At 45.1% G+C, this 21,787-nt stretch overlaps 2 protein-coding genes across 3 annotated transcripts; one reads left to right on the top strand and one right to left on the bottom strand.

Moving 5' to 3' along the window:
- Window positions 1–252: 252 nt before the first annotated feature.
- ADAT1 (adenosine deaminase tRNA specific 1) lies at window positions 253–16,796 on the top strand. 2 transcript variants are annotated; one of them, XM_079987888.1, is made up of 9 exons: window positions 253–857; window positions 1,856–1,924; window positions 2,100–2,154; window positions 3,052–3,182; window positions 3,639–4,134; window positions 4,285–4,430; window positions 5,243–5,342; window positions 13,105–13,191; window positions 14,730–16,796. In XM_079987888.1, the coding sequence occupies exons 1-9, from the start codon at window positions 704–706 to the stop codon at window positions 14,860–14,862; spliced, it is 1,371 nt and encodes a 456-aa protein (XP_079844014.1). In that variant the 5' UTR covers window positions 253–703; the 3' UTR covers window positions 14,863–16,796. The 2 variants fall into 2 exon arrangements, with proteins under 2 accessions (XP_079844014.1, XP_079844015.1); XM_079987889.1 differs by lacking the exon at window positions 2,100–2,154 and having other exon boundaries at window positions 257–857.
- Window positions 16,513–21,783, bottom strand: GABARAPL2 (GABA type A receptor associated protein like 2). Its single transcript, XM_079987937.1, has 4 exons — window positions 21,608–21,783; window positions 21,336–21,391; window positions 19,746–19,918; window positions 16,513–17,034 (listed from the first exon to the last, which is right to left on the bottom strand). The coding sequence occupies exons 1-4, from the start codon at window positions 21,639–21,641 to the stop codon at window positions 16,944–16,946; spliced, it is 354 nt and encodes a 117-aa protein (XP_079844063.1). The 5' UTR covers window positions 21,642–21,783; the 3' UTR covers window positions 16,513–16,943.
- Window positions 21,784–21,787: the final 4 nt, after the last annotated feature.

Here is a 21,787-nt window from a genome sequence, read left to right as displayed (position 1 = left end):
CAGGGGAGCGGGGCTTAGCTGCTTGAGTTTTCTGAACTGAGCGCGTGATGCTCTTCTAAAGTGCCTGGGTCGCCCGAGGTGATGTAAAAAATAACCAGGAAGTCCACCCTGCAGATAAATGAGCAGTCACTCTATACCTTATTGCCTCTAGTATTCGCAATAGCTGAAAAGAGGGATGCGCGCAGCCTTCACTTGCAACTTCTGGTCGGCTAAAGGGAAGAGCCGCTCTGTCCGGCTCGGTCTCTATGGCTTCTGCTGATTGTCGCCCCACGTGGCCCTCTGGGAGCCGGAAGTGCCGCTAAGGCACGGCGGGAGGCATCCCGGCTCTGATTTTCCCCGAGCGAGAGCACCTCTTAGCGTGTGCAGAGCGCCTCCTTAGATCCCGGCGCTCCCAGAGAGGGGCGGGGCACCGTCGCCACAGAGCTCTTCCGTCTTCCTCCCGGCGGCCTCCGCCGGTTCTTGACTTCCTGGCCGGTAGCAGCTTCTGCCTGGTGAGTCCTGGGGAGGGTCGGTGCCTGTTGCGACGAGGCTCTTAGCGGGGATGCTCGGCCGGGCAGCGGAGGCAGGAGGAGCCCGCCTCGTACTGCGGCAGGTCTGGGACTGCTGGACGGTCTCTCTCTCGCTGCCCGCACCACAATCCCCGGCGGCGGCTGGGAGTTGGAGCCTCGCGACCTCCGGAGGTCCCCGGTAGGGAGTGAGGCAGATGTCCGTCTCGCTGCCCCAAAGGATGTGGACCGCCGACGAGGTGGCCGCCCTGTGCTACAGTCACTACGAGACCCGGCTGCCTAAGCAAGGGAAGCCGGCGGCTGGTCGAGAGTGGACTCTGTTAGCGGCGGTGCTGCAGGTGGAGAGCACAGGTGAGGCTCGGCGAGGACCAGATGGGCTCTGGCTTCTGCGGCAGGGGGGGGGGGAGGCGCCCTGGCCAAAGGGGGCGCCTTAATGGGAAACCCAGCGAGGGCCTTTCATTTTATGGTGTTGGTGTCCAAGCTTTATGTGGCCGTTCTTGATTAAGCTTATTAAGCATTCCAGCCTATTTCCATGGGTCTGCCTGATGCACCGATATTCCTTGCAGGGGTAGCTGTGCTGCTGGATATAACGGAGGAGGCTGCTGCTGCCTTCAGCTCCTCCTAGCAGAACTTGGTTGCCCCAAGTGAGTTACCGTAGTTGTGTCCCTGGCTTGTGTGGCAGATCACCTCCCCACTGACTGAAGAGGATGGCATACTTGGGGGGAAGAGTTCCATTTGGGATTAGGGTGTTGATTCCAGTGCTTCAAGAGCTTCTGGTCTGTTTCAGAGCACTTGTGCCAGTTACTGTCATTAAAGCTTTCAGTGGATTAGGACCTGGTTACTTTATCCCATATAAATATCACACCCCCGCCCCCAGCACTAAGACTTTCAGGAGAGGGGTTTCACTGTCCGCCCCGTCCACCCCCTGCAAAAAATAAGTGAGCCTCTCTGTGATTCTGTGAAGCCAGGGTGTTTGGTTCTAGAATAAAGAAAAGAGACAAGAGCTGTGGGTGATTTGGTATCTCCCCTAAAGGGGATTGCACTCAGTGGCAGCACCCAGGCTCTGGAACTCCCTTCGCAGGGAGCCTGGGGTAGGCTCTCCCATTGTGCCTCCAACCCTGAGGAATAACAAGAAATAACTTTCATGGGACCTTCATCTATTGGGACTTAAGAAGTGTGTGTGTGAAATGAGGGTAAGACACCGCAGAGGCAACTGCAGAACTGCTGTTGCTTCAGCCTTGCTGCTCCTGAGCCTGGCTTTGTATAGGTGAAGCCCAACCCAAAATTTTCTCTACCCTGCTGTGGACGTTGTCTGTCCCTCTTCCAACTACCATTATTTCCCCCCTCAGAAATAAAGGCGATTGTTGCCATGGGAACTGGAACGAAATGCATTGGGCAGTCAGAAATGAGGATGACTGGTAAGCAGCCCCCTTCCCACCTGCTGGAGCCCACTGAGCTAGTCCCCCCTCCTCACAAGCCCCTTGGAATGGAGCAAGGGCAGCTGCACACTGGTGTGGCTATGTGCTTGGCTTCCTCCTGGAGAGGAACCGTGTCGGGCTTACTGTGTTGGTTTTGGTGGTGGTGCTTCTACAGGAGACATCCTCAATGACAGTCATGCCGAAGTGGTGGCCAAGAGGAGCTTCCAGAGGTGAGCAATGAGCTTGAGGGTGGACTGGGGGCGGGGGTTGGAAGATTCCCTGGAATGGGCAGCTTCTTTGGGGGCCTGCTTATTCCAGCTCTGTGGTCCTTTAAGCCAGCTAAACTTTGCACTTTTTCTACCTGCAATGCATCTGAGAAAAGAACAGGACTTGCTTGAGTTGGCTGATCAATTATTTTAAGAATTTGTAAACTGCTGTACGTTCAAAGAATACCTGAGCTGCATACAAAAAACAGAATATAAAATGTAATACAAATTACAAAGCAAAGTTAAGTTAAGAACACAAAGTCAACCCAAATTAAAAGCTGCAGAAATAGAATGGACTAATTGAGGAAAGCTTGTGGGGGAAAATAAGTTTTCAATGGACATGAAAAAGTGTTTCTGTCTGGCAAATTAATCTCATCCAACAGTGCCTGCAGGTGTGCTCCCACCACCATCTCAATCACCCTTCCAAAATAGAGGGATTGGCAACTTGGGGATAGTTGTCAAGAACCAGAGTAGAGCATCTCTGCTGATTGGACCATCTTCCAGATACATCCCAATGACAGAATCCAACAGTATGCTAGCAAACATTCACCCACCTAATAATATAAGCCTGCATTCTAGGGTAGCAGCTCACCCCGCCTAGGTTGTCTTCCCCTAACTTAAGCTTTCATCAGAAGATAGGTTAGTCATACACACCCTCCCCACAGGAATGCTTCTCTCTTACCAAGGAGTGCCCTCTAACATCAGGTTCTTGCATCACTCTCATAAATGCAAATTAAAACAAGCAAATGAAGTGGCAGTTTTTCTCCGCAGTCCCAGGGAGGATCACATTAGATTCAGGTGCCCCCAGAGGGGGTATTGCTGGTGATGTCTCTTGTAAAGGAGCTGTCCTCTTGCCCCCAGGTACCTCCTTCACCAGCTGTGGCTGGCAGCTGTGTGCCAAGAGCCCAGCATCTTCCATCCAGGAACAGAGGAAGGGAAGTGGATTCTCAAACCATACATCACCTTTATTTTTTTCTCCAGCCACACACCTTGTGAGTATGTCAGAACAGCTCTTTTGGTTGGGGGAATCTCTCCCCTGCCCTTGGTGGCCTCCCTTGGAGCTGGGTGGTAGCCTGGTGTGGCTGTGCTGCATTGGTGGAGGTGGAAAGTTCCTGCAGTGAAATTGTGAAAGATCCTGGCTGCCAAATAGCCCAGCCTATCACTGAGCCACTGGGCTGGATATAAAGGTAACTGAAACTCACTGTGGATAAGCTATAAAAAGGGTGAATTCTATACTATGCATTGTTAGGAAAGGGATTGTAAATAAACGGCCAGTATCTTGATGCCATTATACAAATTTATGAGGAGAGCATACTTGGAAGACTGTACAGCTTTGGTTGCCTCACCCCAAATGAGGATGGGTTCTCTGCTCCAGGGAATTTTTCCTCTGTGGGAGAGAGCCCCTGCTTGTCTTTGTCTTCTAAGAGCCCACCCCCCATTTCTTCTAGGTGGGGATGCTTCAATTATCCCAGTCTTGGAAGTGGAAGCACAGCCTTGCCAGCCCCTGAAGCCATCAAAGGCAGCTAAGAGGGGCATCAGTGACTGTGGGCCTCTGGCAGCTGAAAGGGAGTCTGAAGAGACGGCAGCTGACCATTTTCCCAAGAGACAAAAAGTCTGTGGTGCTGAGCTCCCTGCCGAGGACCGTGTAGGAACCAAAGTGGTGGATGTCCACAGAACTGGGGCCAAGTGTGTCCCAGGAGAGGCAGGGGATTCCCAGCGGCCAGGTGGCGACTACCACACCGTGGGGCTTCTACGGATCAAGCCAGGCCGTGGGGCCCAGACAGCCTCCATGTCTTGCAGCGATAAGCTGTTGCGCTGGAATGTCCTTGGCTGCCAGGGAGCCCTCCTGATGCATTTCCTCCAGCAGCCCATCTACTTTTCAGCCATGGTTGTGGGCCGTTGTCCCTACAGCCAGGAGGCCCTGCAGAGGGCCATTGTTGCAAGGTGAGCGAGTTGTGAGGATGGGGAGGGTATTGGCCAGGTGGGTGGAGCAGCCCATTGCAGTTACTTCTGGGGATCATGCTTGTTTCCTTATTCCAAAGACTGGAGCGTGTCATGTTGCTGAACGGTGGTTGTGCTCTTCTGTTCCCCCAGGGGTCTGCCTGTTTTGTGTTTGCCGGATGGCTTCCGAGTTCAGGAGCTGGAAATCCTGCAGTCCCAGCTGGGCTTCATCCACAGCCGTGAAGCAGTCCAAGCCAACCATGCTCTGCGCCAAGGGAAGGTGGTGCCCTGCGGGGCAGGTGGGTGTCTCCAGGGGTGTTTATGAGGGTGCTTGGGCTTTCTGCTCCCCTCCCCTTGCTTGGAGGTGGTGGCAGGGAGACCCTGCTGTGGGAATTGTTATTGTTTGTATGCATTACCAGAGCCATAAAAGTCTGAGGGCAATTCCAACGTTGCCATCTAACCAAAGAGACCAACTTGCATTGCAGGGGTTGGACTAGATGACCCTTGGGGTCTCTTCCAACTCTAAAATTGTATGAGAAGGAAACTTGGAGGTGGGGGTAGAGTGGGGAGCAATAGATTTCCTTCTGGAAGTTCCCTGGGTATTTCTGCTGACTTGATTGATAAACAGATATTATCGGCAGAGCAAATAAACATTACTGATAAAATTGCTGTTTGTAATAATTGAAAGCAATGCTGGCTGCATTGGAAGGAATAAAATCACCAGGTAAGAGGAAGGGAAAGGAGGAAAAGGAGAGGCAGCAGCTAACCAATGTGCGCGCATTTGGTGTCAGCGCATACCTGGGCAGCCTTCTTCTTCTCAGGGATATGGCCAAAGCACTTGTTGAGATGTTGGGTTCTGAGCTGGGGGTTTTAAGGGAGGGGGAAAGATGTCATTGTGTTACTACCTAGCGATAGGGTTGCCAGCATTGGGGCAGCAAAAGGCAAAGCTGGTGATCCACAGCTGGTAACAGTGGTAGGAGCAAAGGCAACCGTCTGTTGGGCTGCCTGCAAAAGAATGACCATCTGAGTTGGGGGCTTTACAGGATGTCACTTAGTGTTTCCCTTGCATATTTTGTGGCAAGTGACTCCTCCTTCCTCTCTTTCCTCCCAGCTATCAGCTGGAGTGCTGTTCCGGAGCACCCACTTGATGTCACTTCACATGGCTTCAAGCAGGGGTCAACCAAGAAAGTGATTGGAAGCCCAAAGTCCAGGTGTGTGTCACAGGTGGCAGGAGCCACAGCTAGGTAGTGGGGTGTGTGAGAGAGAGAGGCAGATGCAGTCCTTTGGATGATTTCTGCGTGCGCACTGAGTGAGCCAGACTTGTTGAATTTCAGAGAAGAGGTGAGTCTCAAACCACAAGAGCCCGACTCTTTCAATTGACTTCATTCTGTACCACCCCCACCCTGCTTCTTCTGAACTGGTTTTGTCCGGTTTTTAACTTCCTTACCATTAGTGATAAATGATTCAGGTCAGTTGCTTGGTCTTGCCATAGGAACCTAACAAAAGCCCTAGAGCTGGATTAGGCCAAAGATGGCCCATCTAGCCCTGTGTCCTGTTCTCACAGTGGCCAACCAGATGCCATAAAGGGAAGCCTACAAGTAGGATCCAAGCACAAACAGAGCATTTTCCCACTCAGGATCCCACCAGTGACTGGTAATCAGAGGCATGTCGCCATCTTGTCTAGTAGCTTATACGCCATCAACATGCCTCCTGCTGTTGAAAGTCATTGTGGCCAAGTGGGCTGTGAAGCATTCTCTGTGTGTGTGTGTGTGTGTGTGTGTGTGTGTGTGTGTCTAAACGCTGGGATCAAGCAACAGAACTGACACACTTAACATACATTAAATGAAAAATAATGCCTGAAACACACAGTTTACATAAGCTGCAAATGACCATGGAGGGTGGCCTGAATTGGTTGGAATCACCCTGGAAAGAAATCTCTGCCACGGTGTGGAGCAGGAGCCTGAAGTGTTGCAGCTGTATTCGTAACAGTACCAGCTGCATAGACAATGAGACCATTTATTACTGGGCTGCTTCTAAGGAAATGGGGAAGGAGGCTTGGCATCTCAAGGGAAAGTTTTTAGTCAGCAGCTGATCAGCTTACAGCCTCCCAGGAGACAAAGATCCTCTGAGGAGAAGAGGTTGGACAGTTGTCATTGCAGGGTGAGGGGAGGTGTCGGAGTGTAGCACTTTGGCCCTACAAGGATCTATACTGAGAGTGGTGAAATAACCTTGAGAGATGGTGATGATTAATGAGGGAGTGAGGGCGGTGTTTTCTTCAAATCTACTCGGGACAGTAGCATTCCAAGCAAGACACATGAGCTCCTCACGGGTCTGTGTGCACGTAGGAAACAGGCAACAGAGTTGGCACGCTTAACATACATGAAGCAAAAAATAATCCCCGACATACAATCTGTCCCAAGGGGGTGAGTTGCCTACAGTCAACCTAGAAGAAAATCTTGGCCCCAGTGAAAAGGGGCATGTGTGTTGCTAAGGGCCAGAGTAATTTCATTACAGGCTTGTTGACAGGCTTGAGGCAGGCTGATCATATAACATCGGACTTGGCACAGCTGCAGTGGCTGCCGGCACATTTCAAAGTGCTGGTTTTAACCTGGAAGGTTCTTTATGGCTCAGGATCCCAATATCCTTCAGAACTCCTTTCTCAATACAAACTTTCCAGACCCTTTGGACTTCACCTGTGGGTGGCAACAAGGGCAAGGTTTTTGGGGGGGCTTCTCCATCTATGGAGGTCTGTCCTGGCACCATCATTAAAATCCTTTTGACACCAGGTTAAAAATTAAGTCATCTTCTCCTAGGCTTTTGATGGATTGTGACAAGCTGGTTGATTGCCTGTTGAATGAAAAAATAAAAAATAACAAAATTCCTTCCAGTAGCACCTTAAAGACCAACTAAGTTAGTTCTTGGTATGAGCTTTCGTGTGCATGCACACTTCTTCAGATACACATGGTTTTTTTTAAAAAAATATTTTATTAAATTTTCATAGTACACAATATACATACAAGATCCCTTCACCAAAAAAATAGTACACAAAAAAGCCAGAACAAATACACCAAAAAACCATATAGAAAAAAGGAAATAAAAAAATAAAAAAGAAAAAGAAAAAAACCAACCATTCAGTACAATTTTTTTATATATAACTAACTGGACTTCCTCACATCTCCTTTACCCTGCATTATTTATATTAAAAATATCAGCAAATTATTACCTTGTTTCATACCTTATTTTGTACTTTCCAAATATTATACTTCTAAATTTAAGATAATTTTTATCATTTACTCATACCTTAAATTTAAACATATTGTTGCCTTAAATTTCGACCTTTTCTTACTTATAACTTAATTTTCTATTTTACAAAATCTATTTGCTGGAACTGAGATTTTCTAAATCGTGCAGATACTCAACATTCATACAACTTATATTGTTTTTGTAAATAGTCCTTAAACTTCTTCCAGTCCTCTTCCGTTGTTTCTTCTCCCAAGTCTCGGATTCTGCCAGTCATTTCAGCCAATTCCATATAATCCATCAATTGCGTCTGCTACTCTTCCAGTGTGGGCAAGTCTTGTGTCTTCCAATACTTCGCAATAAGTATTCTTGCTGCTGTTGTCGCATACATTTAAATATTTAAATACCTTTTTTAGTTCATTATAGATCATTTCCCAGAAGACCCTCACTTTTGGGCATGTCCACCAGAGGTGAAAGAATGTCCCCTCAGCCTCTCTACATTTCCAACATTTATTATCAGACAGGTGACATATTTTTGCAAGCTTGACTGGGGTCATGTACCACCTATATATCATTTTCATAATATTCTCCTTCAAGGCATTACATGCCGTGAATTTTATTCCGGTGGTCCATAACCTTTCCCAGTCCTCAAACATAATGTTATACCCAATATCCTGAGCCCATTTTATCATGGCTGATTTAACAGTCTCATCCTGTGTGTTCCATTTAAGCAGCAAGTTATACATTCTCGAAAGTACCTTAGTCTTTGGTTCCAACAGTTCTGTCTCTAATTTCGACTTCTCCACCTGGAATCCTATCTTTTTATCCAATATAAAAACCTCTTGAATTTGAGCGTAGTGTAACCAATCTTGCACCTTATTCTTTAATTTCTCCATGCTCTGCAACCTCCATTTGTCTCCAATTTTTTCTATTATTTCCCAATATTTCGGCCAGCAGGCCTCCATATTGAGTCTTTTCCGGGCCTTAGCCTCCATTGGTGATAGCCATCTCGGGGTCTTACTTTCTAGTAAGTCTTTATATTTTGTCCAGACAATAAATATCTTCTGTCAATAAAAATCTTCTGTCCCAGCTGTTCTAGTACAAGAAGAGGTAGTTGCGCAAACTGCACCAAAGGATATGGCATCTGGAGAATCTGAAACAGTTTTAAATCAAATTTTGGAACAACTGGCAATTTTAAATAAAAAGGCGGATGTGCATTCGTCCAAAATTGACCAAGCAACAGCCACTATTAGCAAACTGACTGATCAAGTTGCTCAACACACACAAGCAATTGGGAATATTCAGGAAGCAACTGTGGAAAACCGTAAATTGGCTGAGGAAGCCAATCAGAAAGCAGAGGCAGCCAATCAGAAAGTTGACGCATTAAAAGTGGAGGTAAAGCCCTTGCACAAACAGATCAAGGAACAGCAGGCCTACCTGGCTATGACGGAACTGAAGAATAGGGAAAATAATCTTAGGTTGAGAGCTGTCCCAGAACTTGAACAGGAAGATCTGATTGGTTATTTGACATCAGAAATTACAAAGTTCTGGGGTATAGAAGAAGATAAGGACTTTAAAATTGTAACTGCTTTTAGATTGCGAAGAGGGGTGAGGAAGGACAGATCCAGAGACTGTCTGATCATCTTGAGATCTAAGCAAGAGAGAGATAAAATACTAGGCCTTCATTTTGGAAAATCACTTGTTATTCAAGGCATCAAGGCAGAAATTTACAAAGACATCCCGAAACAACTTTTGGACCTTAGAGATACTTATATAGAATTAACAAGACTACTGAGAAGCAACTCAATTCCCTTTAGGTGGGAGTTCCCTCAAGGACTATCCTTCAACTTCAAAGGAAAGAAAGTTAAAATCAAAACAGCAGAGGATCAACAAAAGTTTTTGAACGACCACGAAGAGGACCTACAGAAAGGAACAACAGGATCTTGGCCACCACCTCCACCTATACCTACACCTGCACCTACACCCTCGGGACCAGAGGACCAAAAGAAAGAGACGCCACCACAGGACTAACAGACTGATCCAGGATGTCTCTGCAGCTTCTTAGTTGGAATATAAATGGCGGAAATTCCCCAGAAAAAAGAAGAATTTTTCATATATTGAAAAAAGAACAATTGGACATTATTTGCTTGCAGGAAACACATGTGACTAGGCTTCATAGAAAAGTGTTAATTAATAAAAGACTAGGCCAAGAATTTATTTCATCGGACAAAGTTAAGAAAAGAGGAGTGGTGATTTATGCAAAGGAGAGCCTGTCACCAAAACTTTTATTTAAAGACGAGCAAGGAAGAATTTTGGCAATTGAAATACAGGTCCAAGGAGAAAAGTTTTTAATATTAGGAATTTATGCACCGAATGAGGGGAAATCAGAATTTTACAGGAAACTGCATGAGACAATTCTGGACTATCTGGACTATACCAACATCATTATGATGGGAGATATGAATGGAGTGGTCTCTACAAATATGGATAAGTCACAAAATCAAAATTTAACAAATGACGGCAGACTACCTAAAACTTTCTTTGAACTAACTGACAATATGGATTTGATTGATATATGGAGGACAAAGAACCCCTTAGGCAGAGAAGGAACTTTCTTTTCTGAAGCCCACCTGTCATGGACAAGAATTGACCAAATATGGATAACTAGAGGACTGGCACCTAAGACTAGAAAAGTGGAAATCTGCCCAAAAACCTGCTCCGACCATAATGCTATGAAAGTGGAAATGAGACTTATTCCAACCGGTTCCTTCAGATGGAAAATGAATGACACCCTATTAAGAGATCAAGAGATTGTCAAGAAGGCCCAAAAAACTTTAAAAGACTATTTTGAAATAAATTTGAATACTACGGTGGAAAAAAGAATAATCTGGGACGCAAGTAAAGCAGTTATGAGAGGGTTTTTGATACAACAGAACACAATAAAGAAAAGACTTTGGAATGAAAAAAAGGATAAGATTATAGACAAGATAAGAGATGGTGAGAAAAAAATTGAGATCAAAACCTAAATCACAGGAGGTTCTGAGAGAAATTAAATTTTACCAAGCACAATACGCTAAATTGATAAATCAAGAAGTTGAGTGGAAAATTAAACAGATGAAACAAAGATCATTTGAATCAGCGAATAAGTGTGGGAAACTGCTTGCATGGCAGTTGAAAAAGAGACAAAAATTGAACACGGTTATCAATTTAGAGATTGAAGGGAGGAATATCCAGAAACCAGAGGAAATTAGAAAGTGCTTCCAGAGATATTTCAAACAACTTTATATGCAAGGGCCGCAGGAAGAGACTGAGATAGACCATTTCCTAAAAATTAATGGACTACCAAAATTATCCCAGGAAAAGAGAACAATCCTAAATGATAAAATAACGCAACAAGAAATTGAGGGTGCCATTCAGAATATACAACTAGGCAAATCTCCAGGACCTGATGGTCTTACCTCCAAGTATTACAAGACATTGAAAGATTTTTTGACACAACCACTAATGGAGGTCTGTAACCAGATCATGGAGGGGAAGAAGGCACCAGAATCGTGGAAAGAAGCTTTCATCACATTGATACCTAAAGTGGAATCTGAAAAGACTCAACTTAAGAACTACCGTCCCATCTCACTCCTAAATGTGGATAATAAAATCTTTGCGGATATTTTGGCAAGTAGATTTAAAAAAGTGCTAAATGAAGTAATTCATAAAGATCAGGCAGGCTTTCTTCCAGGTAGACATTTGTTCGATAATACTAGGAACATTATAGACATTTTGGAACTTTTGCAAACTAATATTAACACAAAAGCAGTGTTAATTTTTATTGATGCGGAGAAGGCCTTTGACAGCATTTCTTGGAGGTTTATGAAGAAAAACTTGGAAGGGATGGGAGTGGGACGGGGGTTTGAAAATGGAATAGAGGCAATTTACTCAGAGCAAAAAGCTAAATTGATAGTTAACAATGTGGTGACAGAAGAGTTTAAAATTGAAAAAGGAACACGACAAGGTTGCCCCTTATCCCCTCTGTTATTTATTTCAGTCCTAGAGGTGCTTTTGAACATGATTAGGGAGGACCGGTTGGTGCAAGGAATACAGGTCGGAGTGAAACAGTATAAATTGAAAGCTTTTGCAGATGACTTGGTAATAACATTACAGGAGCCAGAATCTAGTACGAAAAGAGTTTTGGAACTGATATATGAGTTTGGTCGGGTGGCGGGATTCAAATTGAATAAGCAAAAAACTAAGGTTTTGGTAAAATATCTGACATCTTTGGAAGCAGAAAGGTTTCAGAATGAGACAGAGTTAAATGTGGTTAAAAAAGTGAAGTACCTAGGGGTTAATTTGACTGCTAAAAATTTGAATTTATTTAAAGATAATTATGAAAAATGTTGGTCAGAAATTAAAAAGGATTAAGAAATTTGGTCAAGATTGAAACTTTCCTTGCTGGGTCGAATTGCAGCTATAAAGATGAATGTATTGCCAAAGATGTTGTTTTTGTTTCAAACTCTACAGATTGTGGACAGAGTGGAATGTTTTGGAAAATGGCATGTTGAATGTTTTGGAAAATGTTTGTGGATTATTGGAATTGTTTTATAATTTTTCTTTTTGGCTTTTACTCTTTCCTTAAGTTGCTTAGATACTTTTTCGGTAGTAGATGAAAAATAAGTCACAACTAATTATATTAATAATGACATGTAAAAGAATCAAGAATCAATACCATGTTCAGTTTTGGCAGCCCCACATGAGAAAGCATAGTCAGAAATGGGAGTCTTATGATGCAGGATAGCTACAACTCCTGTATTTTAGACATAAACATTGTTGAGAAGCAAGTGGGAAATACGACCCAGTGTGTTGTAGTGGGCACAGCCTTGGACTAAGACTTGGGAGACTATGGTGATGATGATGTACCAACACAGAGTACTTTACAACATAAAAACAAAAAAATACATAACTTAGTAACAAACAAACTTTAAAAGGCCATGGATGGTTTAATTAAACAGGCCTGGAAGAAGAGGGCTGGTTTTGCATGGGGCCTAAAGACATGTAACAAAGATATGTAACAAAGGCACCAGGTGAGCCTCCCTGGGGAGAGCATTCCACAAGCAGAGAGCCACCACAGAAAAAGCCCATTCTGGTGTGCCATCTCCCATCATCAACCACAAATCCACAGACCCACCAGAATGAAGCTATGGAACCACTGGAGGCCAATGGACCAGTTTGGGAACCCCTGATGTACACCATATTGAACTCCTTGGAATATAAATGTACTCATCATCATCATGATGCTATTTGTGTACCTTTCCCAGTCATCTGATTTTGGGGAGGCGGGATGCTGTGCTGATTCAACTGATAAATCCTGGCAGTTTTAGTTCCTTAAATTTTTCAATCCTTAGGCAGCATGCCTCTATTTTTAAAAGGTTTTTTTAATATAACTATCATAAGAACTTGAGCCTCTTCTTAAAACACACTCACACAAGGAAAAAAGCCTTATGATGGCAGATTCCCTCATAGATTGCCAATTGCACCAGTCTCCTTTGGGCATTAAGTGTTACGAATCCCTGTCAACCTGCAGGTATCAATTTCTGAAAAAGCAGAGGTCTTGCAAGAAGCTTTTTTGCAGTGGCCTTTGGGGACAGAAGCTTGACAAAGCAGCGCTTCAACCAACAAGCTGGCACCCTTGTCTCCTTTTGCAATGAGACTTATGATCAGAATTTGGTCTTCTGTTGCCGATAGGTCTCAAATCTGCAAGGTGGAACTCTTTCATGCATTCCTGAAGCTGGCGGCCAGCATTCCACAGGAAAAACTGCCAAAAACTCTCAGGTGAGGAATTTCCCACTGTCTTTTAACTGCTGCATGCTCCACTTCTCCGACAGCAGGAGGGCCCCATGTTCTCCCTGTACCACCATGGGGCTGGCAACTTTTTCCTTTGAAAGGTAAATTGACCAATGGGAAAAGTGAGCCAGTGGACAGAGCTAAAGTCCAAAGCAGCTGGCATTTGCAGGACTGCTGAGTTTGTTTAGCTCTTTCTCTCTCGCCTTGTACTGCTCCATCCCTTTAGGCTGCCTGCAGCAAGGCTGTGAGCCAGTTTTGAAACTCAGTTCTATGGGGATGGTATCCTTTCTTTTTAATAGAAAACACTGTATCATTGTTCTTTCCCAAGCTTTCCCTCCTGTATGCTACCCACTTTCTGTTTAGCTGCATCTCCCTGTACTGAATGGCTTTCCCCTGCGGTGTCTTACGATCTTTGCATTAATGCTATGTTTGCTTTGGCTGTATTGAGGTTGCGTGCAGACACTTCCAGGGCCAGGCTCTCATCTTCCCTGTTCTAACACACTCCTGCCAGCACCTGCTTCTGCAGGCTGCCTAGATGTGCTGTGTGTACCAAGAGGTATGCTGGCCCCCATGCTGCTTGCATAACTTCTCCTTCCTCAAACATATTTTGGGCTTTGCTTAGTTTTGCAATTTCCTGGGGTTTTGTTTGCACTTTGCCTGTTTCCTGTCTCTCTGTACCCTTGAGGCAGAGACTGGTGCCCAGGCAGCTGGTTCTGATTTGACACGGTTGTCCCTCCCTGTGGGCAGGAGGGGGCAGTATTTCTATATTCAGGTAGCTTGGTCTTCTTCCTGCACACTTTGATGGGGCAGGAGCTGCTGAAGACAGTGGGCCTCTGCCCTGTTCACCTTGGGTGCTTAACTTCCCTTCTTGTTCAGCCACAGAGTGCCCAGAGAGGAGCAAAACCTGCCCTTCTTCAGCAAAGTTGCTGGCAAGAGCAGGGCTGGACATAGCTAAGTTGGTGTGCTGGATACAGTTGGTGTTTTGATACTCTATGGTGGGCAGCAGCTGCATGGCTTTAAAAATAAATAATGGTTACGTAATAAACACTGGCTGAGTGCAAAGCTTTTGTTCTGGCCTCAGCCTGCCTCACAGCCTTTCAGATGTCCACAGATATCCCCTCCCACAAAACGCAGCCAAAGCTGTCAACAGCCCACTCCAGTCCCTACAAAAACACCAAGTTTCCTTTTATCCTGCTACCCTCCACCTTCAGCAACTTGCCAAGTAGGTGGTATGTGCACAAGCTGGCTCCTGCTGCTGAGTGTCCCACTTTGTGGGTGTTCATATGGCCTCCTCTGGGCCTCTCCCTTGCAAGGCAAACATAGGTCGAGCTGCTTGTGACCATTTCTACACCAAAACGTTTTATTGCAGCCCTTGGCCATGAAGTTTTTGTGTGGTTGTTGAATGTTTGCTATTTGTTGGGCTAAGCATCGCCTGAATGGTGATGATATCCTTTGTTTACAAAGAGCTGGGAGTGGGGAGCAAGGCAGGACAGTGACCCATTCCAGGACTGTTTGTTTCTCCTCAGAGAGAAGAAATTAAAGACTTACTGGGAGTATAAGGAAGCCGCTGCCAATTACCAAGAAGCCTGGAAAGCACTGCGCAGCCAAGCTTTGGGCTGCTGGGTGAGGAACAGTCGTGATTACCTGCACTTCACGTGAGAGGAGGAAGTTGTACTGTGACACCTGGCTCAGAGGCAAGACTGCCTCACCTAGGGGGTGGGATGCTACTGTCCCTCCTGTGACTGACAGGCATAGAGCTGCAATGATTGAAACTTGAAATATATTCTTGAAACTTCTTTTTAAACCACCAAGACTGTTACATATTTAGCCACCCCCATCCTTTGCATTTTAACAAAAGGGCATACTAAAGCAAGGTAGCAGCCCATGAACCCTGTTACTTAATTGTCGCTGCATGGTCTTTTCTGTTTTTGTCTTTATGTAACTTGGGTGTGACTGAGGTTATCAAGTCAGGCTGAGATTGCAAACAGCTCTGTTAATTAACTGTAATAGACAAAAAGTGGGATCTCCAATTGTGTAATGTTAGACCTCGATGTGATTTGCAGTTCTGGTACTCGTTAGGAATAATTTTAATTGTATACCCATTTTAAGAAGTTATTATTTAGGCTTTGTTGACAGAAGTTTTAGAAACTTATTGAGTACAGTAAGCCTGCAACTTATGCATTTAACTTGTGTGCATTCAGCTTTGTGCACTTTGCAATTAAAAAAACACACTTTGGCAATCCCACCCACTGTTGCACTCAATGTGTTTTGATTGTATGGGATTTTTGGCTTTAGGTGTGATTCCTGGAACGTAACCCTAGCATAGATTGCAGTCTTACTGTACAGGACAGATTGAAAGTGACTGTTGCATGCTGGTTATTTGAACTGGTTGGAGCTCAAACATAAATGCTTAGAGCAGGGGTCATCAATGTGCCCTGAGATGTTGCTGGACCAATCCAGTCATTCTTTACCACTGACCATGTAGTAGTGCAACAATCCGGAGGGTACCATGTTTTGTTTTCTCTGGCTCAAGAGCCTAGTGCTGTTAAAACAAGCCATTTAGGAGTTGTTCTACTAAAGCAAGCTAGGCTACTTTGTACAGTAAACAATTCCATTTAGCTTTATCAGCTTTTAAATAATTTTGAGGTCAGCAACTGTCTAAACTGGATTGTGAGGATGAATGCATTATTGAAAATGTATCCTGTGATAGCAATGGATTACAGTATGGCTCATAGAGGTGAGTGTAACTGATAGACCTGTGCAACAAAGGCACCAGGGGATGAACACCAGGGAGAGGAAGTCCATTGCTGCTGCAGGAGGGGGAAGGAGGCCAGCTCACTCAAAGATTTAAAGAGTGGCCTGATTTTCTCATGAGTGCCAACACATTACTGCATAGGATTATGGGGCCAGCCATCATTGTAGATGCAGCCTGTCACAGGGCTTGTGAAACTTCCTCATGCCCATCCTGCTTATTCACTGAAAACCTACCCCCCCTTGTTAAAGAAAGGAATGCAGGGACCCGTCTCCAGATATTAAATAATCCTACAAAGGAAAGTCCTGTCCGATCACTCTTCAAAGTCACTCACCAAAAGCTCAAGGAAACTTATTTGGCTCCTAAAGAGGAAGAGTGTGAAGCAACTTATTGGAGGTCTTCTCACAGTCTGAGAAATGCCTAGATCTGTAAAAGCAGCTGCTTCAGTGCTCACAGCTTATGCCATAGGACAGACGCAGGATCACCCCTTGTAAAGCTTGACCTCATAAGACTGTGTGTTAGAAAGTGAGGCTGAAGTAACATAGAACTGAAACATATTTGTGAGAGGAATTTTAATCAGTTTCCTCTAGCAAAATTCATCAAGAGGAAGACACTAGCCAAAATCAACATATTAGCATCTTGAGACTGTTTGTAACAATCTAGAAGCGCCCTTACTATGAAACTGTAATAATTAATAATTAGTCAAACCTTCATTTCAAAATCCCCCTCCCCCCCTCACTTTAATCCCTCAACTACCTTGCTTCAGTATTTAAATAATGTCAGTATATGTGTCCCAGAGGAGAGAGACTATGGAATTTACAGCTATGAGTACAATGTGCAATGGGGAAATAAAACTTTCATAAATTACCAGGCTAACAAAAATCTATCCATATATTAAATCAACCCAGTGACAGATGCAGGATGTGCCCCGGGGTCATGATCACAAACAAGAGGCTATTTACAAGACACAAGAGGGAAGGAGAAGCAATCAGATGCCAAAGGTGTTTTCTCCACTATAGGCCACATACAGGAAGCCATCCTCGTCCTTCTCCTTCTCGTAAAGCTGTCCCATTGTCAGGCTGAAGGTAAGAAGATAAGAAGACAGTGAGGAACTTGCTAGGGTATCAAAGGAGTCTACATAGCAACTAAGAGGGAATGCGAACTGAATGGAAGCCCAGGCAATTCTTTAAACAGGACCTTTTCTACTTGTCCCATGTGTGTCTGTAATGATTACTATAACCACTTGCAGCCTCTAGAATTTCTGGTAGCAGAATGTTATCAGAATATCCCTTAGCAAGAGAGGGGAAGGGATAGCACTCTGGTTCAGGAGGTTATGGGAGAGATGGCTGGAGGCAGAGTGTGGAAGGCTACAGAACACATCTCTCTCTCATCCTGTGCTTTTGGTTGCCCAGGATTTTATTGTTTCATCTGGTATTTTATCTTCTAGTGTTTATATTGTGTGTGTGTGTAAATAATTTGCTGTATTTTTGTAAACTGCTTAGAGACTGTTCTGGTATTAAGCTCAATATAAATTCCTGTTAAGCTGCAACATTTTACAAAGACTGAAATTCATGACAAAAGATTAAAATGTTATCTACCTCTTGAGAAATTCAATCTGTAATCTAATAAAAATATGAAGGTTAAAAAAAAAAGCCTGGCAAAAATAAATGAACATAAGCACATTAGATCTATACTTGGGCTGCAATCTTGGAAGTTATGCCTACAGAATTCTAGTGGGCTTACTTCTGAGTAGGCAGGCATAGGATTGAATTGTTTAAAACCATAAAATACTGATCCTCTCACATCATGAATTTGGCATAAGGGGTTAACTTCTGACTTAATACTAGGGTTTGGGGAAGATGTATTCCTCAGCTTTATTTCATGTGAGTAAGGGAAACTTTGAAGGAAAAAATGGCAGAGATATTAAAGAAAAAGAGTAAACATTTCTACTCCCCAAATCAGTTACAAGCATTACAGATTTTTCTATAGCAAGCACTGTGTCCACCTGAGTGATCTTGCATATTCCTGTGTACACAACTTGAGCTCTGCTATTCATGCTGCTCTGAAATTAGGAACATTTGTGTATTCTAAATTAGCATAGTAATTTCCTTTCCTTCATGACTGTAATTAACACTAGTTCTGTCTCTGAACAGACATTGGCTGCAGTAAGCAAAAGTTATGGATTGCTGGGGTGGGGCTGGAGCAAAACAGGAAAAGGAGCAGAAATGGTTTAGAAAAAGTATCTTGTCTGAGGAAAATGCACCAAATCATGTTTTAATTCTATAACCAGACACTTCGTGGAGAGTTGAGGAGGAAGATTAGAACACCACAACTCAACAAAACTCAGCTATACATAGCCTAACATAGTTAGACTACAGTAGCACCCCCATAGGAAAATAAATATATGAGAGCCCACCTGTATGATGCCTCAGGTTCCAGAACAGAAGAAAGGCAGGAGGTATATCCATGAATAAGAAAACCATACACTCTCAGCTGGCCCCAGCAGCCAGCCAGGTATAAGCTGCAGCCATGGGCCACTGGAGGAAAACTGCTGCTAAAACCCACAACAAAAGAAATTCTTGCCCTTATGATAACTAAGTAAAAGGGTTAAAGACTACTCGTTTTTTTAAAACTGGGGAGCATATTTCTACATCCCCTCTTAGCCAGCGGAAGGTGCAGCCAAGGCAAAAGCGGGGAGAACCACCTTGCCCTCCTCCCTCCACCTGTAGCACTTAGCTAGAAATAAAGATTTAAGCTTTTATTTCAACCCTAGTTACCAGAAAGGAGAAGGAGCAGAAAAGGTTAACTCCTTCCCTGACAAGCTGCACATTCCATGAAGATTTTATCCCCACACAGGCTGTGGAGTGGTGGCAGCAGACTTCTATTAAATATAAAGCTTTCTGAAAGCCTAATTGCAGTGAGAATGTGTTTCTTGAATGGGGTGGGGGTATCCCAGTGCACAGGAAGGGCAAGGCTAGGATGAGGAAAGGACACCAAGGCTTGGATGCAGAGGTCCTAAGGATGGATGGATCCAGTCTTTGGACCAAGAGTTCCCCACCTCTCTTAATGGAAGCAGAATATTCAGGAGATGCCTGGGCAATCTCTCACTGCTTGGCTATGAGTGTATGATACAAGCATAGCTCGCCAGGAACCGGACAGCTTACAAACAATTATATGAATATAAGAGCTGTCTCAGTCAATAGGGCATGAGACTCTCAATCTCAGGGTTATGGGCAAAATATTCCTGCACTTCAGGGGATTGGACTAATGACCCTCATTGTCCATTTCAACTCTGATTCTGGATCAGGCCAAAAGCCCATCTAGCCTAGCATCCAAGTGCCTATGGGAAGCTCGAAAGCTGGACCTGGATGCAACAGCACTCTCCCCACCCATGATTCCTCTGAGGAATGAATAGTCATTCATACTCCAAAATCAGAGATGGAAAATATCTAGCCATCCAGATATTGCTGGATTACAACTCCTTTCAGCCCAAGCCACCATGACTAAGAGTGAGGGGTGATAAGAATTGCAATTTAGCAATATATGAAGGACCACATGTTAATCACCCCTGCCCTAGATCATCTCAGCTGAGGCTGCAAACCACTTCCTTTCCCTTGGTGTGAAGAAGCCAATTTCACATTGAACATACAACTGCAAAGACTGGAAACAGCTATTTCAGGACACAAGCCAAAATGCCCTGGAGGACCATGCCATTTTAGACAGCTGGTCATCAGCTTTGTTTTCCATGATAAAACCGCAGCTGTTGTCCTTGAAGAAGGAAGATCCTCACCTGGATTGCGGGACAGTCTTGTCTACAAAGAGGAATATTGCCTTCTCAGATGGCAGTTGAATCCTCTTCCGGATGATCCACATAAACTGAGCCACAGTTATGTCAGATGGAACCAGGTACTTCCGCTTGTCAATGTCCACAATCTGAGAGCCTGAGACCTTTTCAACAATCACCTGCCCAAAGGACAATGGAGAGGGATAAAATGGAGGGGGACAGGATACATCAGAACATTAACACCAGGACAATATACACAATGACAGTTGGAGAGGCTCAGCAGAAAAAATGATAGAGAAGACCAGCCACAGCATGTCACAACCTCTTCTCAGTTCTCTGAAATGCAAAGGGAGTGAGGACTTTGGCACTCAAGGTTAAGCCACAAGGGCCTTTTCCCAAACTTCAATCAGTGGCTGCCCCATCCATATCCTTTTCTGGAGGGCTCTGATACAGCCAGTGTCACATAATCCTTGATTGCATTAAGGCTAGATCACAGCCATGTGTTCTATGAGGTGTTTGGAACTTCCATTGTTTCCCACTCTCTCAATATTGGAACCCTGTAGGGGTAATCCGATGAAGCTAAATGCTAGAAGATATAGGACAGACAAAAAAAAAGTACTTCTGCACATAATCCATAGTTTGGCGATAGACTTTGCTCCCACGATATGTTGTGGCGGATTCTCCTTCATTTGAGGTTTTTAAGCAGAGGTTGGATGGCCATCTGTCATAGATGCTTTAGTTAAGATTCCTACATCACTGGAAGTTTGATTAGATGACCCTTGGTGTCCTTTCCAACTCTGCAGTTCTATGATGGTAACCAACTTGGTTGGCTTTAAATGGAATTTCGACAAATTGATGATGAATATAGCTATCAATAGCTACTAGCCACAGTGGTTATGTGTATCACCAGGAGCACAGGCCTTAGGCCTTTGATTAAAAGATATGGTGAATCACAAGTGGGAAGAGGACTATGGCTCCCATATCCTTGTCCTGGGCTTCCTATTGGAGCATCTGTTTGGGCAGTGTGCAAATTGTTATTTGAGTAGCCAAGAATCTATGGAAAAGTAAATGATATTTTTCCAATTCTAGCATTTTAGTCTAGCAGCTGTTAACAATTTATTATTTCCCTTGCCTTTTTGTGATAAGTTATCCTTAAGATAATCACACAACACTACCATATGGTCTTTGGGAGGATTATAGTTCCCCCTTTTTGGTACAACTAAATCTCAGAATATCTGAATTTCTGTACACATCCACATAAAGGGGAACCCGTTTGCTTGTTTGCTCTTATGACTGAATACCCCGGCTCATCCCGGGAATGGAAGATCCAGGGGAATGTCTTCCCTCGCTCCCTCCATCCGCTTTACAGGCCTAAATCAAAGATTCCTAGCAACCGGGCGAGGCACTGGGCGGACAGAAAAAGGGAAAGATGCTCGGGCCAAACAGGCTGTTTGTTGCTTCGTTTCAGCAGGGCGGATTTCGAAGGGGAGCCAACCTACACCGATGCTGAAGAGGCCCAGCCCACCGAAACCCCACCCCGCGCGGACCTTCCGGCCTCCTCCCCGAAAGGCGAAGTAGCGGCCGCGAGAGACTTACCGGGACGCGGTCAGGGTACTTGGCCCGGATCTTGGCGGACTCCACGCAGCGGTGCTCTGCGGAGACAAACGAGGGAGGCGCGTCAGGAGGGGCCGAGAGAGACTCCGGCCGGAGGCAGAGCCCGCGCCCCCCTCCCCGCCCTTCCCACCCCCCGACCCGCGGCGCTGCGCGTGTGGCGAGAGAGACGCCCCTCCCCCCGAGGCCGGGGACCAGGCCAGGCCTCATCCCTGGAGAAGGCGGCGGCGGCGGCCTCCCTCCTCCTGGCCCCTCACCCAGCGCGTGGTCCTCCTTGAACATCCACTTCATGGCGCCGGTGCGGGCGGGCGGGGGAAGGAAGGGAGGGGCCGTCCTGTCGGTCTTCCTCTCGGTCCGTCGGGCCCGTAGTGCCACCGTCACAACAACAACAACAACGACGACGAGCAGCAGCAGCCACCACTACGGCACGGCGGGCG

The sequence above is a fragment of the Podarcis cretensis genome, assembly GCF_951804945.1.
Source record: "Podarcis cretensis genome assembly, chromosome: 8".
NCBI lineage: Eukaryota > Metazoa > Chordata > Lepidosauria > Squamata > Lacertidae > Podarcis > Podarcis cretensis.
Note: the sequence above shows the minus strand (reverse complement) of the source record. Positions and strands in the feature narration are given on the sequence as shown.

Excerpts from the sequence above, each read along its gene's own strand:
- GABARAPL2 (XM_079987937.1), bottom strand. The coding sequence starts at position 21,641 with ATGAAGTGGATGTTCAAGGAGGACCACGCGCTGG. Across the intron at positions 21,392-21,607 it reads CAAGGAGGACCACGCGCTGG|AGCACCGCTGCGTGGAGTCC; the intron begins GTGAGGGGCCAG and ends TTGTCTCCGCAG. Across the intron at positions 19,919-21,335 it reads AGTACCCTGACCGCGTCCCG|GTGATTGTTGAAAAGGTCTC; the intron begins GTAAGTCTCTCG and ends TCCTTTGGGCAG.
- ADAT1 (XM_079987888.1), top strand. The coding sequence starts at position 704 with ATGTCCGTCTCGCTGCCCCAAAGGATGTGGACCGCCGACGAGGTGGCC. Across the intron at positions 1,925-2,099 it reads GTCAGAAATGAGGATGACTG|GAGACATCCTCAATGACAGT; the intron begins GTAAGCAGCCCC and ends GTGCTTCTACAG. Across the intron at positions 2,155-3,051 it reads GCCAAGAGGAGCTTCCAGAG|GTACCTCCTTCACCAGCTGT; the intron begins GTGAGCAATGAG and ends TCTTGCCCCCAG.